Source organism: Cloeon dipterum, chromosome 2 (genome assembly GCF_949628265.1).
Source record: "Cloeon dipterum chromosome 2, ieCloDipt1.1, whole genome shotgun sequence".
NCBI classification, from domain to species: Eukaryota; Metazoa; Arthropoda; class Insecta; order Ephemeroptera; family Baetidae; genus Cloeon; species Cloeon dipterum.
In genome coordinates this window covers 1642534-1656329 of record NC_088787.1, presented here as the reverse complement: position 1 = coordinate 1656329, position 13796 = coordinate 1642534, and the positions used below count along the sequence as shown (strand labels likewise).

The 13796-nt window shown below is 38.0% G+C and overlaps 2 protein-coding genes across 2 annotated transcripts; one reads left to right on the top strand and one right to left on the bottom strand.

Annotated features, from left to right (window-relative positions):
* Nucleotides 1-312: 312 nt before the first annotated feature.
* Nucleotides 313-3949, top strand: LOC135935945 (uncharacterized). Its single transcript, XM_065478576.1, has 9 exons — nucleotides 313-377; nucleotides 433-644; nucleotides 702-925; nucleotides 977-1112; nucleotides 1170-1362; nucleotides 1451-1665; nucleotides 1719-1933; nucleotides 2002-2077; nucleotides 2138-3949. The coding sequence occupies exons 1-9, from the start codon at nucleotides 313-315 to the stop codon at nucleotides 3340-3342; spliced, it is 2541 nt and encodes an 846-aa protein (XP_065334648.1). The 3' UTR covers nucleotides 3343-3949.
* A 2768-nt stretch (nucleotides 3950-6717) lies between these two features.
* On the bottom strand, nucleotides 6718-13213 carry LOC135935944 (uncharacterized). Its single transcript, XM_065478575.1, has 9 exons — nucleotides 13146-13213; nucleotides 12880-13091; nucleotides 12638-12819; nucleotides 12454-12583; nucleotides 12189-12393; nucleotides 11872-12116; nucleotides 11600-11817; nucleotides 11429-11507; nucleotides 6718-11377 (listed from the first exon to the last, which is right to left on the bottom strand). Exons 1-9 carry the CDS (start codon nucleotides 13211-13213, stop codon nucleotides 7044-7046), a joined length of 5673 nt encoding a protein of 1890 aa, XP_065334647.1. The 3' UTR covers nucleotides 6718-7043.
* Between the last annotated feature and the right edge of the window lie 583 nt (nucleotides 13214-13796).

Here is a 13796-nt window from a genome sequence, read left to right as displayed (position 1 = left end):
TGGAAAAAATGCCCCAAATATTGACAAAAAAAAAGTTAAAAATTTACTTCTAGCACGTGAGGTAGACGTTCTCGCATGTTAAATTGAATGTCTTGCAGTTAAAAGGCAAAAATGAAATTCCCATAACCTTCTTCCATCTCTAAGAAAGGTACGCGTCAAAGGTGGGCACCTCCTTGAGGCCCGGACCCCTAACATACCTAATAATACAGGTTAAAATTTAAGCCCGTCCCGATGCCTGAACACAAAATTTTTTCCACGACCCGGAGCTTACTATAGTGGTTTTCACTGATATTTTATTATTTCAGGGGGAAAATGCCTGACGAACCTAGTTTAGGATATTTCGTGTTGAACGACCAAACCAAACAAAATGCAGACAAGTATAACTATCGTAGAAACTATCCGACAAAATTAAATCAAAACCTTACTTCTCAGTGTTTGCGTGCTCGTTGCTCACTACAACTTTGAAAATACCAAGAACGAAGCCTGGATTCGTGGAGGTGATGCTCAGGACGTAGAGAATCTGGAAAAAACCTTCAAAGTGAACCGGAACTGCAAATTCAGCAGTATTTTGTCACCTGGAAAAGGGGAGTTGCTCCAACTTCTCTCCAATCAAGAAAAACTGCTACGATTATTTGGCACTTCAGGTAAAATATATTATAAAGCTTTTCGATAAAATATATTTTATCGTAATGAATTTACAGAAGATGTTCCATCAGTTTTTGTGCTGTACATTCTTTCTCACGGCCACAGAGATGGAATAATCTTCACAGACTACTTCAAGGACGATGCTCCCGCGAGCGCAGAAGAGCGTGCCAGAAGTACGGACCCGATAGAGTTGTTTGTTTCCTTCACAACAACCGAGATATTCGAGTCTCTGAAAAAGCTGACTAATTTCGAGGAATGTCTCAAATTTATCAACTTTGGTGTAAGTCTCAGCTAATATCATGAAAACATGGTGTTAAATAATTAATTTTAGCCATGCAGAGGGGAACTGATAGACGCAGTTCATAACAGAAACCAGAAAAATACCACGTACGAGAACGAAAACTCTTGTCGAATCACCTACAGCCCTCTGATGAGGAACACGGTAGTGTTCTTCTCAACGGTTGAAAGTGAGACTTATTGTCAATACAAATTTTATTATCTAATTTTTGCTATAATTTTCTCAGCGACCATGGCCAATCGGGACCAGACAGGAACAACTTTTGCCCGCCATACTTGCACGGTCTTAGACTCGCTTGAGAAGGACGAGAGTTTTATAAATGTCCTGACAGCTATTCAATACGAGAGTCAAAAAAATTACACTGAACAAACTCCAGAAGTAAAGATGTTTACTCAGAGCAGAAGTTTCGTCTTCTCAAAGTGAGTCTTGGTGATTTAACATGAATTCTCTTGAGTTGTGAAATAATAAGGCTATCAGCTTTATGCTATAACAAATTATGTATTTCAGAAGTCCTTCAGCTTCCTCGATGTCTGACGCACATGAAAATGAAAAGAGAGGCGATTATTATTGTTGGGAAAAATTGCGACGCCGCCTTGCGTTCCTATTTTCCGCAGAGCCAATTGATAAGTCGGAAGAAATTAAAAGCGCACTGTCCCAAAATCTATATTTTGAGACCAGCGAATTGAAGCTGATTGAAAACCTGAGAGAGTCAATCAACAAAGGTTTTACTTCTACTCTTAGTGATATACCGTAAATTATGCAGTTTATATTTCAGTCTCTGGGAATGACTCCGACTTTGGCTGCATTTTCCTATTTATGTTTGGCCGACTGAGCGAAAACCAGGACATGGAGGTTTGCGTGCAGATGAACAACAAAAAAACTGCAGTTTCCGAAGTACTGCGCGAGCTAATCGGACCGAAAAATTACCAATGGATTGGAAAACCAAAAATATTATTCCTTGTGAATCAGGAATCGGGATCGTTTGACGCCGTAAGTGTTTGATTTTTGTAAAAAAAAATATATGAAAAAAAGTAACTCATATTATATTTGTTTTAAAGAAAGGAACAAACCACGAAATGGAAATTTCAGCAACAAACCACAGTGGATGGTTAGTCCACGTTTTGCACAACAAAGGTTGGTCTTTTATATTCTATAAATTTGTTAGTATAATTAAATAAATTTTCAACTATATAGACGAACTTCAAAAGCTGATCGATATCTTCAAGGGACAGGAGCTGAAAAAGGAGAAAACGCTGCAAGAACTTCTCGCAAGTCTGTTAATTTCTGGATCAAAAGAAAATAGGGATTTGCTTAACTCGACGCTTCAGTATCTTCTGAAGTTTCCCGATCCTTTTGTCAAACCCTCCTTTTCAGTTACCAAGTCTAACGAATATCGACAAGAGCGTGTCAGCTTCGACAGCTTGGTCAAGGAATCAGCAGGAAAAATCCAAGTCTGGCTCTTGAGTTCATTCGCAGGAACAGGAAAGACGACTATCCTCAGGGAAATCGCTTTTCAGCTCGGAATACTAAGTCCAGAATTCAAAATTTTACGCTTTTCCCTCCCCAAGGTTCAGTTCAGAGGCCAAAAGAAGAAGAACGTTGTTGACGAGATTGAATTTCTCACGGAAGCCACCGAAAATTCACGAGAGGAAATTATCAAGAGCTTAGAAAACAAGCAATGTGTTGTGCTACTTGATGGGTTTGATGAAATCCCTCCTGAAAGCCAAGAAACAACACTGAAAGTAATCAAAGCTCTAGAAGAGAAGCTGTTATCAGTTTGGATCGGAACAAGACCGCACGCAGCAGAAGCAGTCCTAAAGTGTTCATCAAGTGCTGTTTTGGTACAGATTGAACCCTTGGATAAAGAGCAGCAAATCGAGTTGATTCAGCTGAAGACGGGAAAGAGACGAGATGTATGTGAAGGATTCATCAAAGATTTTCCAGCAGAGGACATCTTGGAAAATCCTTTGGACCTTTCTTTCGTTGCTCAGAGCAATGTCGAAGGAAACTTGTACCAGATATACGAAAAAGTTGTGGAACACAAATTGGAACTCTCTCTGCTCAGGAATGGATATGACAAGAACAACAAAAAAACGTTTCAAGAGGAATTGGACACTGCTTTGGAACGTCTTCAAGAGATAGCAAGTTGCCATATCAAAGGAGAAGAAATAGATGGTGAGTTAAGGGAACGGCTTGAAGAAATGAATTGCCATGGCTTTGCCACGTTTGAAAACAACGAGGTTCTATTCATTCGTCAGAATTTTGCTGAATTTCTTGCAGCCCAGTACTTTCTACAGGAAATCAAGGATAGTGGCGAATGCATTGAAGAAGCTGCAAATGCATTTTTTGGGCAATCCTTTCCGAGGTGCAAAAGGTTTCTACTCCACAAGTTAGAATGAGAGGGAAAAACTCGGATTGCACAATACATCTATTCTTCCCTTCATGGCGTTGGGTCCCGATTATGTATTGGGATTGATTGCTTCCGATTCAGCATTATGTCGCAAAAATTATGTTCATCTCCGTTAAATGATTTGATATCATTGAAGCGTAATTGAAGCATATTTTCTGGTGTAACATCTTATGTGAATAAGAAATTCCTTATCACCTTCTTGAAAAATTATATAGATAAGATTTTTCACTGTGAAACTCTTTATTTAGAGTAAGATTTTTCATTTGCATGTGTTTCAGTTGTGTTTTGATAAAATTAATGCTACTATAATTATGCTATATGGTTATTAAGAATTTAAAATTGAATTACACTAACATTTTGCATGAATAGAAGATACCTTCATTACAAAAATAAACGGCTTACGTACAAGTATGTGTTTGTCAGATTAATGTTTTAGAATTTCCTCTGTATGCCCGAAAATTTCAAAGTAATTGTTCATTGCGTAGAAATTAAAAGTGTCATATATATATGCATGATATTTGTAATATTGTTTTTAGAAATTAACGATATATTAACCCATTTTTACTGTTTTGCGGTCAGTAACATATAATAAATAAATTTGCTAAAAGCTTGTATTTGTTTCACTGTTTGTTGTCATCCTTCCTCATCTCTACCAGCAGCATAACAGAAAGAAAACGATAGAGAGATCAGAATATTTTCTCTTACTGACTGACAATGAGGAGCAGAGTTTTTCAATTTTAAAGCTAATTGAACATTATTTGAAGTGAGATTACCGCGGCATATTTTTATTTTTATGGGCTAGTGTCTTAGCATGGCTCTCGGGCTCGGCATTGAATAATGAAGATTTGCTCTGGGACTTATCAATTTTTCTGTGCATTTATGAATCAATTTAGATCATTATGGAGAGATTATTTCGTTTTTTAACTATGAAACATGCTGCAATATTACTATCTCCACTTATTAATATTTAAATGCAAATAAATCACTCGAAAAATAAGATATACAATATTGGATAATATATGATTCATTAAAAATATATTCAATCAGGAATAAAGTGAAAGACTTGAACATCCTTTAATGGAAGGCCAAAAAAATAATCTTTTCAAACTCAAGAAGGCCATCTTTTTCAGGAATGGTCATGTTTGTTAGAGTGCGGTGCAGCAGAAATAATTTTTAATAGTTTTTATCTGATGGCTGGAAAAATGGATCATATCACCAGCTTCTCAAAGTCGTGGCAATCCCAGAATTGACCTGATTCGTGCGAAAAATGTGTCACGGTAATCCATAGTGGAGAGTTTTCGTCCGATAAGAAACGCACGGTTTTTCATTTTGCTCTAAACGCGAAGGATAAAAGCTATTCAGGCCAAAATAATTCAAATCGTCGCTGTTGGTACTGCAAAAGTTGACAAGGCAAAATCTCAGGTACAACCTGAATCACTGGATCATGGTCCACAAGGATGCGGCGGAAATATATAATCCTATTTCTAGCTTGTTAATTTAAAAAAAACTTTTATGTGTAGGATCATAGTTTTCACATCGCGAGGTTAAAAAATATTTCTATGGTAGTAGTCACAGTTTCTGACGGTAGGTGGCAACGGAATTTTCAGAAACGAAATAATTCTGCAGCTAAGGTGACGAAATAATGTAACGCACAAATAACAATTTAAAAAATGAGCGAGACAATTGTTAGCGTCAACTGGGCTGTCTTGTCGAAAGTCGCAGCCAAGAAACGGATATAATATCTTACGAAATTTTAGCTCTGTTATTAGTACAAAATTTCCGAAATATCGCATAGCTTGCAGTGCTGGGTCTCGAAAAAGAAAAACGTCCTTTTACATACAATATTGCGTTCCATTTCCTCTCAGGCGGGGATAAACCGGATAAACTTACCTAAATTTGCATATCTGCGCGCTTTAAACAGAATATTAGCAACGCGAAATTCGGCTAAGTATCAGCAAACGCAGAGAAAAACCTGATGTAATTTATGTAACTTTTTCAGGACAGGTAAGTCGGAGATTCTGGCAACAAAATTCGCGTGCAGTACTGACCAGTTGACCACAGTTGTCCGCAGCATCCAGCACCAGCACTGACCAGCACCACATAGTCTTGCTTGGCTTTGTTTACTTTTCATCTGGAAGCGTCTCATGGCGGGAATATGCCTTGTGGCGCGCAAACATCGGGGAGCAAGAAAAGGAGCTAAGGGTTTGAAATCTGAAAATTATTTTACTCGATTTAAATCACAAATTAGAGTTAAAGTTTCCATTTATTAATGCAAAAAAATATATTTTAGTAGCATTTTTCAAAATTCTTACTCTATTTTGGATGAACAAATAATTAAATGTTTACTCCTTTTCAAAACCTTTTCTAATGACGTCACTGCAGTTTTGCAGGCGCCCTTGCTTATAAATGAAACTTACATTGGTTGATCCTCCGCCGCCTCCATGGACTAGAGAAATCAAATCGATTTCAATTTCTGCCAGCAGAAAACCAATAAAGCTGATAAATAAATTTTTCAAACCTGAATTTGGTCGCAGTCGAGATGTTCGGAGACCTGGAATTAAAAGATAAGACTTGGAAGGTTTTCGTCATTTATTCAACGCCACACCGGGCTCCAACTCCAAACATATCTGCCAAGGTCAAGGTAAACGGCACTTTGGGATGATGGAAAATGATTCTTTTGTTTGATGAAATTTTTAATTGTTTCAGTCAAAATACTATTAAAACGCACTGAACTATGAGCATCGTGCTATTGCCAAATTTGATATCTTAATTTAAGAGTTGTAATATTTTCTTTGTTCAACTTATTTAAAATAATATCAAATCAATTTCCGGCCCAAAAGCCACAATATAATTAGGACTCGGATGATCGCCTCTGTTGCCGGGCGGTAACTTTTTTTTACAGCTCACAAAACTGTTGCGGCATCTTCATCTTCATCTTGCCGAGCGCTCACTGTCGCTAGATGAGCAGATCCTCGAGGTTTTCGTCGTGGTGGCTGCTCCTCAAGATCAATCGTCTCTTCGTGTTTAATTATATTACTATTTATATTATAATTCCATCAACGGCTAGATCATTCGAACAAGGATGATTCTCGTAAAAAATTGATAAGTCCCAGAGCTAATCTTAATTATTCAGTGCCGAGAGCTATGCTAGGATGAACACCCATAAAAATCAGAATATTCCACGGTAATCTCTTTTTAAAAAATCTTCAATGTGCTTTAAAAATGACTGGTTAACATTCAGATGATTTCTTAATCGTTGTCCTTCTGTTTACGCTGCTGGTAAAGATGAGGAATGACAAATAGAAAGTACAATTTCATGATTTTACAAAATTATTTATTATATGTTCACTATAAACGGGTTTAATTCATTAACTTATACAATCAATATTATAAATTTCATGTATACATGACAATTTAAATGTGTGCGAACTAAACAATTGCTCCGATGTTTTCGGAATTTAGAGGTAATTCTAAAACATAAGTCTGACAAAAACATATAAGTAAGGAAGCAGTTCGTATTTCTAATATAATCATCTAAGATTCATTCTTAATGGCTTAGTACCTATATATACAAATTTAATTAAACATAACATTTATTATAGACAGAAAGATTAAGTTTGTCAAACAAGAAACTGCCACAAATCAAAACATATCGAATTAAAAATTTTATCATAAAAAGATATTTTACTATCATTTTTCAAGAAGGTTGTAGGGATATTGCTTATTTACAGAATGGTTTGAATCAGGAAAATGCTGCACATTAGGTGGCGAGGCTTCACGTTTCAATTCAATAAACCCTTTTAACGGAGTTGAACATATGTTGTCACTGTAGTGCTGAGCAGATTTCCCCTCATGGTCTTTTATAGTGACATCCACATCTTTAGACAGTAGTATTTCAACAATGTTCATTTTCCAGTCTCTCTCCTTGCAAGCCAGAATCAACGGTGTTTCGTTCAAGGTATTTGTCGCGTTCAAATCAATGCCACCATGCTCCACAAGCCAAATAATAAAGGATTCATTTCTTTCAAATTTGTGTAATTTGATTGCCAAGTGCAGAGTAGTATCGCCATTTTTCAATGGCTGTTTTACCAATTCATTGTCGATAGCATGAATGAATAATGCCATGTGAAAGTTTTGTATCGCATGGTGTAATGCGTTCTTCCCCTCGTTGTCTGTTAAAGCCAAATCCGCGCCTTTATTCCGCAACTTTTGTACCAGATCAAAAGCATGGGAATGCTCTATATCATAGAAGTTTTTCAAATTCACGGCGTAGTGTAGAGCCGTTCTATCATTTCTATCCGGCACTTGTACATCAGCACCTTTAGCAACCAATATTTTAGCAACTTTCCACAATCTACTCTTGCAAGCCAACAGAAGTGGAGTGTCACCATTGCTGTTTGTTACATTCAAGTCAATTTCGCATTTTTGGACAAGCCAAAGGAATTTGTCAGCTCGAAAGCGAGACTTTATAGCCCAATGGAGGAATGTGTCTCCGTTTTTCAAACGCTGCTTCAACAAATCATTGTTTTTCTCGTAAAGGAATGAAAATATCTCGAAGAATTGCATTGCATGGTGCAAAGAATTCATTTCTTCGCTGTCTGTTAGAGCAAAATCTGCACGTTTCTCATGCATCCTCTTCACCAAAAACAAGTTGTCACTATTTGCGGCGTAGTGCATTGCAGTTTTTCCCCACATGTCCGTGGCATTGACGTCAACATTTCTGGTCAGCAGCAATTCTGCGACACTCCAGAACATTTTCCTGCAAGCCAGTAATAATGGTGTTTCACCAGAAGCATTTATTGCGTTCAAAACGGTGTCGTCTACTTGTTGCACAATCCACTGAATGATGTTATGGTCGATTGCATTATCGAATTGCAATGCCAAATGTAAAGCTGTGTTTCCGTTTTCTGAACACTGTTTCAGAAGATCTTTGTCCTTCTCATTGATGAATTTTAACATTCCTTCGTTGTTAACAGCGTAGTGGATTGCATTCTTTCCTTCAAAGTCCGTTAGACTTAAATCTGCTTTGTTTCCCTGGAAAAACTTCACCAAATCAACATTTTCTGAGCTAGCAGCAAGGTGCATAGGTCTTCTTCCAAAATTGTCACATCTGTTTACTCTCTCGATCTCTTTCAGTGAGGATCCAGAAGAACACTCACCAACATCTTGTTTCTTGGCATCGGCCTCAGCTGCGCAGGCTAAGAGCTTCTTCACAAATTGCAAATGTCCTCTACAAGCGGCAATGTGCAAAGCTGTCAATCCTCTTACGTCTTCAACATCCAAGTCTCCACCGAGTTCTATCCAAGTTTGCAGAGCCTCTAAATCGCCCCTTAGAGCAGCTACATGCAAGCACGTTTGGCCCCGTTTGTTTTTGACGTCCAGGTTGATATCTTTTGTCATCAAATAGTCGACGCAATCCTTTCCTTTGTTAACTGCAATACGCAACGCAGTGCGGCCTTGGTTATCCTTTGCTCTTGCGTCAACTCCAATTTCTTCGACCAGAAAACGAGCTCTCCCATCCAAGGGGTCATCGCAACTTGCCACAAGAATAAGCAGCCCTGTTAGTCCTGTTTTGGTTTTATCCTTGGCCAGCTGACTGTCAATGCTGTGCAAGAATCTAATCACATTTATTCTATGGTCACTGTAAATTTTGCAAGCATAATGAAAAGCATTCAATTCATTTTTGGAAACAGCTCGAATATTTGCACCAGATTTGATCAATTCTTTGACACGTTCAAGATATCCATGTTCCGCAGCGCAGTGAAGAGCAGTTTTCCCTCTTGCGTCCTTCATGTCGATGTCACTCTTCTGCAGAATTAAGAAATGGTCCATGCATATCTGGTCATTCGGGGACCAATCTCTCGGTTCTCCACTTGGTCGTAAGGTGTTCACGTCAACCTCAACTTCGTCAACAAGCCATTGACACATTTCTAAATTTCCATTTACAGCCGAAACTTGTAAAGGACTTCCATTGGAGCCATTTTCCATGTTTACCAAACTTGGGCTCTCTTTTATTAACAATTTTGCGATTTCATTGTGCCCTTCCTGAACAGCAAAATGGAAAGCATTCAAATCTGATTTTACTTCATTGATTTCTAAAGTTTCTTTGTTGCGCTGCAGTCCACTGATAGTTTCCTCCAGTAAGAATTTGACCATTTCTAGGTTATTTTCTCTTACAGCCAACATCAAAGGGTCCCAGCTGTCACTAATTCCATCTTCTGCCAATTTCGCGCCGAGCTGAAGTAAAATTTGCACGCAATCCATAGCTCCATAAACAATAGCACAATGTAGAGCGTTTCCTTCCATAGAATGTATGAAATCTCTGTCGACGCCGTATTTCAGGAGTAGAATAAGGATTTGGCCGTGATTCTTTCTTGCTGCAAGCACTCCAGCATCGATTAAAGATCTTCTATAGTGGATCATCTCTGGCAATCTTGAATATTTTTCTCTCATCTGCTCAAAGAAGAGACATGCGTTTGCTTCAGCTACTGCCTTCAACAGGTAAGGTAAAATTATTACCAACTCTTCATCCCTTTCGATCAAGTCCGTGTCGAGCAGAATTGTTGCAATTTCTTCCGAACTATCGATTGCCCTGACCAAAAGAGTCCTATCCTTTGTAGCATATATAAAATTACCCTGGATGGTTTCTCCGAAGGAAATCATTGGATAAATCATTTTGAAAGTATTAATGCAGCCATTGTGAATGATGAATCGCAAAAACCTGTCTGGATCTAACATCATGACCAGAAGAATTGATTCTCTGTGCTCCGCAATTGTTTTCGCGTCATTCAAAACTGTGGAATAGAACAGATCGATGAACATTCTGCACAACGAAAATGGTTCCCCGAAAAATAAATTTGCACAATCTTCAGTGCTGGCTTTGAAGTCACTCTTACTATTTTCCTCGATTTCGCGTAGAAAATACAGAGCTGCAAGAAATTCGGCAAATGTCCGATGAATGAAAATAGCCTTGTTGTTTTCAAAGGTGGCAATGCCATAGCAGTTCATTTCTTTAAAGTATTTTCTCGCGACATCATTTAGATTAACTCCTCTGATGTGGCAACTTGCTATCTCTTCAAGACGTTTCAATGCATTGTCTAATTCCGCTTGAAACTTGACTTCATTTTCCTTGTCTAACCCTTTCCTGATTAGAGAGTCTTCCATCTTTTGCCGCACAACATGGTCGTAGATTTGGTACAAGTTGCCTTCGGCCCCGTACTTAGCAACCAAAGAGAGTTGCAATGGGTTTTCCAATATCTTCTTGGATGTAATGCTCTTTCTGATTAGTTCACAATCGTCTTTGCTCTTGCCCGTCTCCAGCTTCAACAAATCAATTTGCTGCTCTTCATCCAAGGGATCAATCTCTACTAAAACAGCTTTCGATGTTAGATTTTTAATTCTTTTTGCTTCGTGTGGTCTCGTTCCAACCCACACGGACACCTGCTTCTTTTCTAGAGCTTCGATTACTTTCAGCACTTTTTTTTGGTTTTCAGGACGAATTTCATCGAACCCATCAAGAATCACAACACATTTCTCATTTTCTATGCTGTCTTTTATATCCTCCTGCGAATTGTGAGTGACTTTAGCGAGAAATTCAATCTCAGTCTTGTTCCTGAGATCCCTGTTGAACAAAACTCTCGGGAGGGCAACGCGTAAAATTTTTAATACTGGATTGAGTTTCCCAATCCGACAAGCCATTTCCCTGAGGATTGTCGTCTTTCCTGTGCCTGCGACTGAACTCAAGATCCAAATATTTTGGTTTTTTCTTGCTGATTCCCTCGCCAAGCTGTCGAAAGAACGGAACTTTGCTTGAAAATCTTGATAATTTGTTACTGTAAAGTTAGGTTCAACTAAAGACCTGGGCCAGTCGGGAAAATTAAGAAGGTACTGGAGCGTCGAGTTAAGCATATCCCTATTTTCTATCGATTCGGAAATTAACAAACTTGCGAGCAGTTCTTGCAGACTTTTCTCCTTCTTTTTCAGCTCTTCCCCCTTGAAGATTTCTATCAGCTTTTCAAGTGTTTCTATATAAATTTTTTTTTAAAGTTTTTACATTTTGATTAAAAATAAACTACCTTTTCCGTGTACAACAAGAACTAACCATCCACTGTGGTTTGTTGCTGATATTTCCATTTTGGGTTTTTGTGGTACGATCTATAGAAAAATAACATAGAGTGAGTTTCTTACTTTGATTATTTTTCTATACGTTCTGGATTAATTCGAAATTAAATAGAAATATTACTTACGGAGTCAAACGAGCCCGTTTCCTGATGCACAAGGAATAGTATTTTAGGTTTTCCAATCCACTGGTCGTTTTTTGGCCCAATGAACTCGAACAGTATTTCAGAAACTGCAGTTTCTTGACCGTCCACCTGCACGCAAACCTCATTCGTGTCCTTGCTTTCACTCACAAGGCCAAAAATAATGAGGAAAATGCAGCCAATGTCGGAGTCGATCCTCGAGGCTGAAATATTAATTGCTTAATTTCAAGCTTATCAATATAAATATGTTGTAAAACCTTCATTTATGGGCGCCCATGGGTTTCCACTCAGCTTCCTTTCGCAGGTCTCAAAATCTAGGTTTTGGGATAGCGCTATTTTAAATTCTTTCAACTGCTCGTTTATCCTTGAGGAAAGTAGGATCGCAAGGCGGTGACGCAGGTTTTCCCCTGAGCTTGACTTCCACGAGTAAAACTCGCGTTCCCTTTTATTTTTAATACTCATTGCTTCAATTGTCGATGAAGATGAATCATTGGTAGAAATTCTGAAACATTTGATTCATCATATATTTTTATTCAGACTCAGGCCATATGCCTGTTCAATCATGAAAACTCACTTTGAGAAGACAAAACTTCTGTCCTGAGAAAACATCTTTACTTCGGGAGTTTGTCCACTTTTCTCTTTGACCGCAACTTTGTGAGTCTCATTTTGAATAGTTGTCAGGACGTTAATCAGACTCTCGTCCTTCTCAAGTGAATTTAAGACCTGACACGTCAGCAAGGCGAATGTTGTTCCTTTCTGGTCTCGTTTGGCCTTGGTCGCTGGGAAATATTTTGCACTTAAGCTAGAGAATCAAATTTTTATTGACATATAAGTCTTACTTTCAACCGTTGAGAAAAACACAACCGTGTTTTTCATCATAGGGCTGTAGGTGATTCGGCAGGAATTTTCGTTCTTGAAATTTTCGTCTTTGGCGAAAAAAATTGAGTCTATCTGTTCCCCTCTACATGGCTAGAAGTAAATTATTTTAATATGAGTCTTGGTGATATATAAACAGAGACTTACACCGAAGTTTATTAATTTGAGGCAATCCTCGAAACCAGTCAGCTTTTTCAGAGACTCGAATATCTCCGTTGTTGTGAAGCAAATGAAGTCTTTTGGGTCATCGTTCTGGGAGTGATCAGTGAAGATTTTTCCATCTATGTCACCGTGAGAAAGAATGTACAGCACAAACACTGATGGAACATCTGTATAAAATCATTAAGATAAAACGTAATTAATCAAAGCAAGGGCTTCTTTTGTGTTACCTGAACAGCAGAATAATTTTAATAGCTCTTCTTGATTGGCGAGAAGTTGGAGCAACTTCCCTTTTTCCGGCGACAAAATACTGCGGAAGTTGCAGTTACGTTTCTCTTCGAAGGTCTGTTTCAGATTTACTACGTCCTGAGCATCACCTTCCCGAATCCAGGATTCATCCTTTGTATTTTCAAAGTTGTAGTGAACGACGAGCACGCAAACACTGAAAATTAGGCTTGGTAATTAATTAAGTTGGATAATTTCCACGATTTCATACTTGTCTGCGTTTTTTCTAGGATGTTCGTTCGACACGAAAAATCCCAAATTGGCTGGCCCCTCAGGCATTTTAACCCCTAAAAATTAATGTCTGTTTAAACCAATGTCACGGACTACAAAACTTTAACCGGTAATTTAGGTAACGTGATGCTGAGCCTCAAGGAGGCGCGCACACTTTTTTATTCTTGTTCAAAAATTGGATTTTTTTAATCGGTCCTGTTCTCTTATCTATATTCCTCTATTTTCATATTTTTTTTAATATTCCATTTTGCAAAATGGCCTTAGCAATTTATACTACTTTCAGGGTTCTCCAGTATTTTTCAATGTTGAAAAAGTCATCATCAATTTTTGACGTATAAGAGAACACCAATTTAAAGTGGATAAGTGTTTTTTAACATATCCATCGATCAGCCACGCGGCTGATCTGCGGCTGAGGAAAGGAAAAGAGCAATACTTGCTTATTAGTCTAAGAACCGCGCTCAAAGGCGCGCATTTAATATTTGGCAAGATTGTAGACGAAAATAAAATTCTAAAATGTTGCACGAAAAACATAATACTGATTCCGTTAATTTTAACTGCGTTTGCTCTCTTCTCTTTACCGAGCAATCCACAAAAAGTCAAACACATAAATTTTAAAGAATCAGTCAATACA

Excerpts from the sequence above, each read along its gene's own strand:
- LOC135935944 (XM_065478575.1), bottom strand. The coding sequence starts at position 13,213 with ATGCCTGAGGGGCCAGCCAATTTGGGATTTTTCGTGTCGAACGAACAT. Across the intron at positions 12,820-12,879 it reads AAAATTATTCTGCTGTTCAG|ATGTTCCATCAGTGTTTGTG; the intron begins GTAACACAAAAG and ends GATTTTATACAG. Across the intron at positions 11,818-11,871 it reads ATGGGCGCCCATAAATGAAG|CCTCGAGGATCGACTCCGAC; the intron begins GTTTTACAACAT and ends TTAATATTTCAG.
- LOC135935945 (XM_065478576.1), top strand. The coding sequence starts at position 313 with ATGCCTGACGAACCTAGTTTAGGATATTTCGTGTTGAACGACCAAACC. Across the intron at positions 926-976 it reads TCAAATTTATCAACTTTGGT|CCATGCAGAGGGGAACTGAT; the intron begins GTAAGTCTCAGC and ends AATTAATTTTAG. Across the intron at positions 1,666-1,718 it reads GAGAGAGTCAATCAACAAAG|TCTCTGGGAATGACTCCGAC; the intron begins GTTTTACTTCTA and ends TTTATATTTCAG.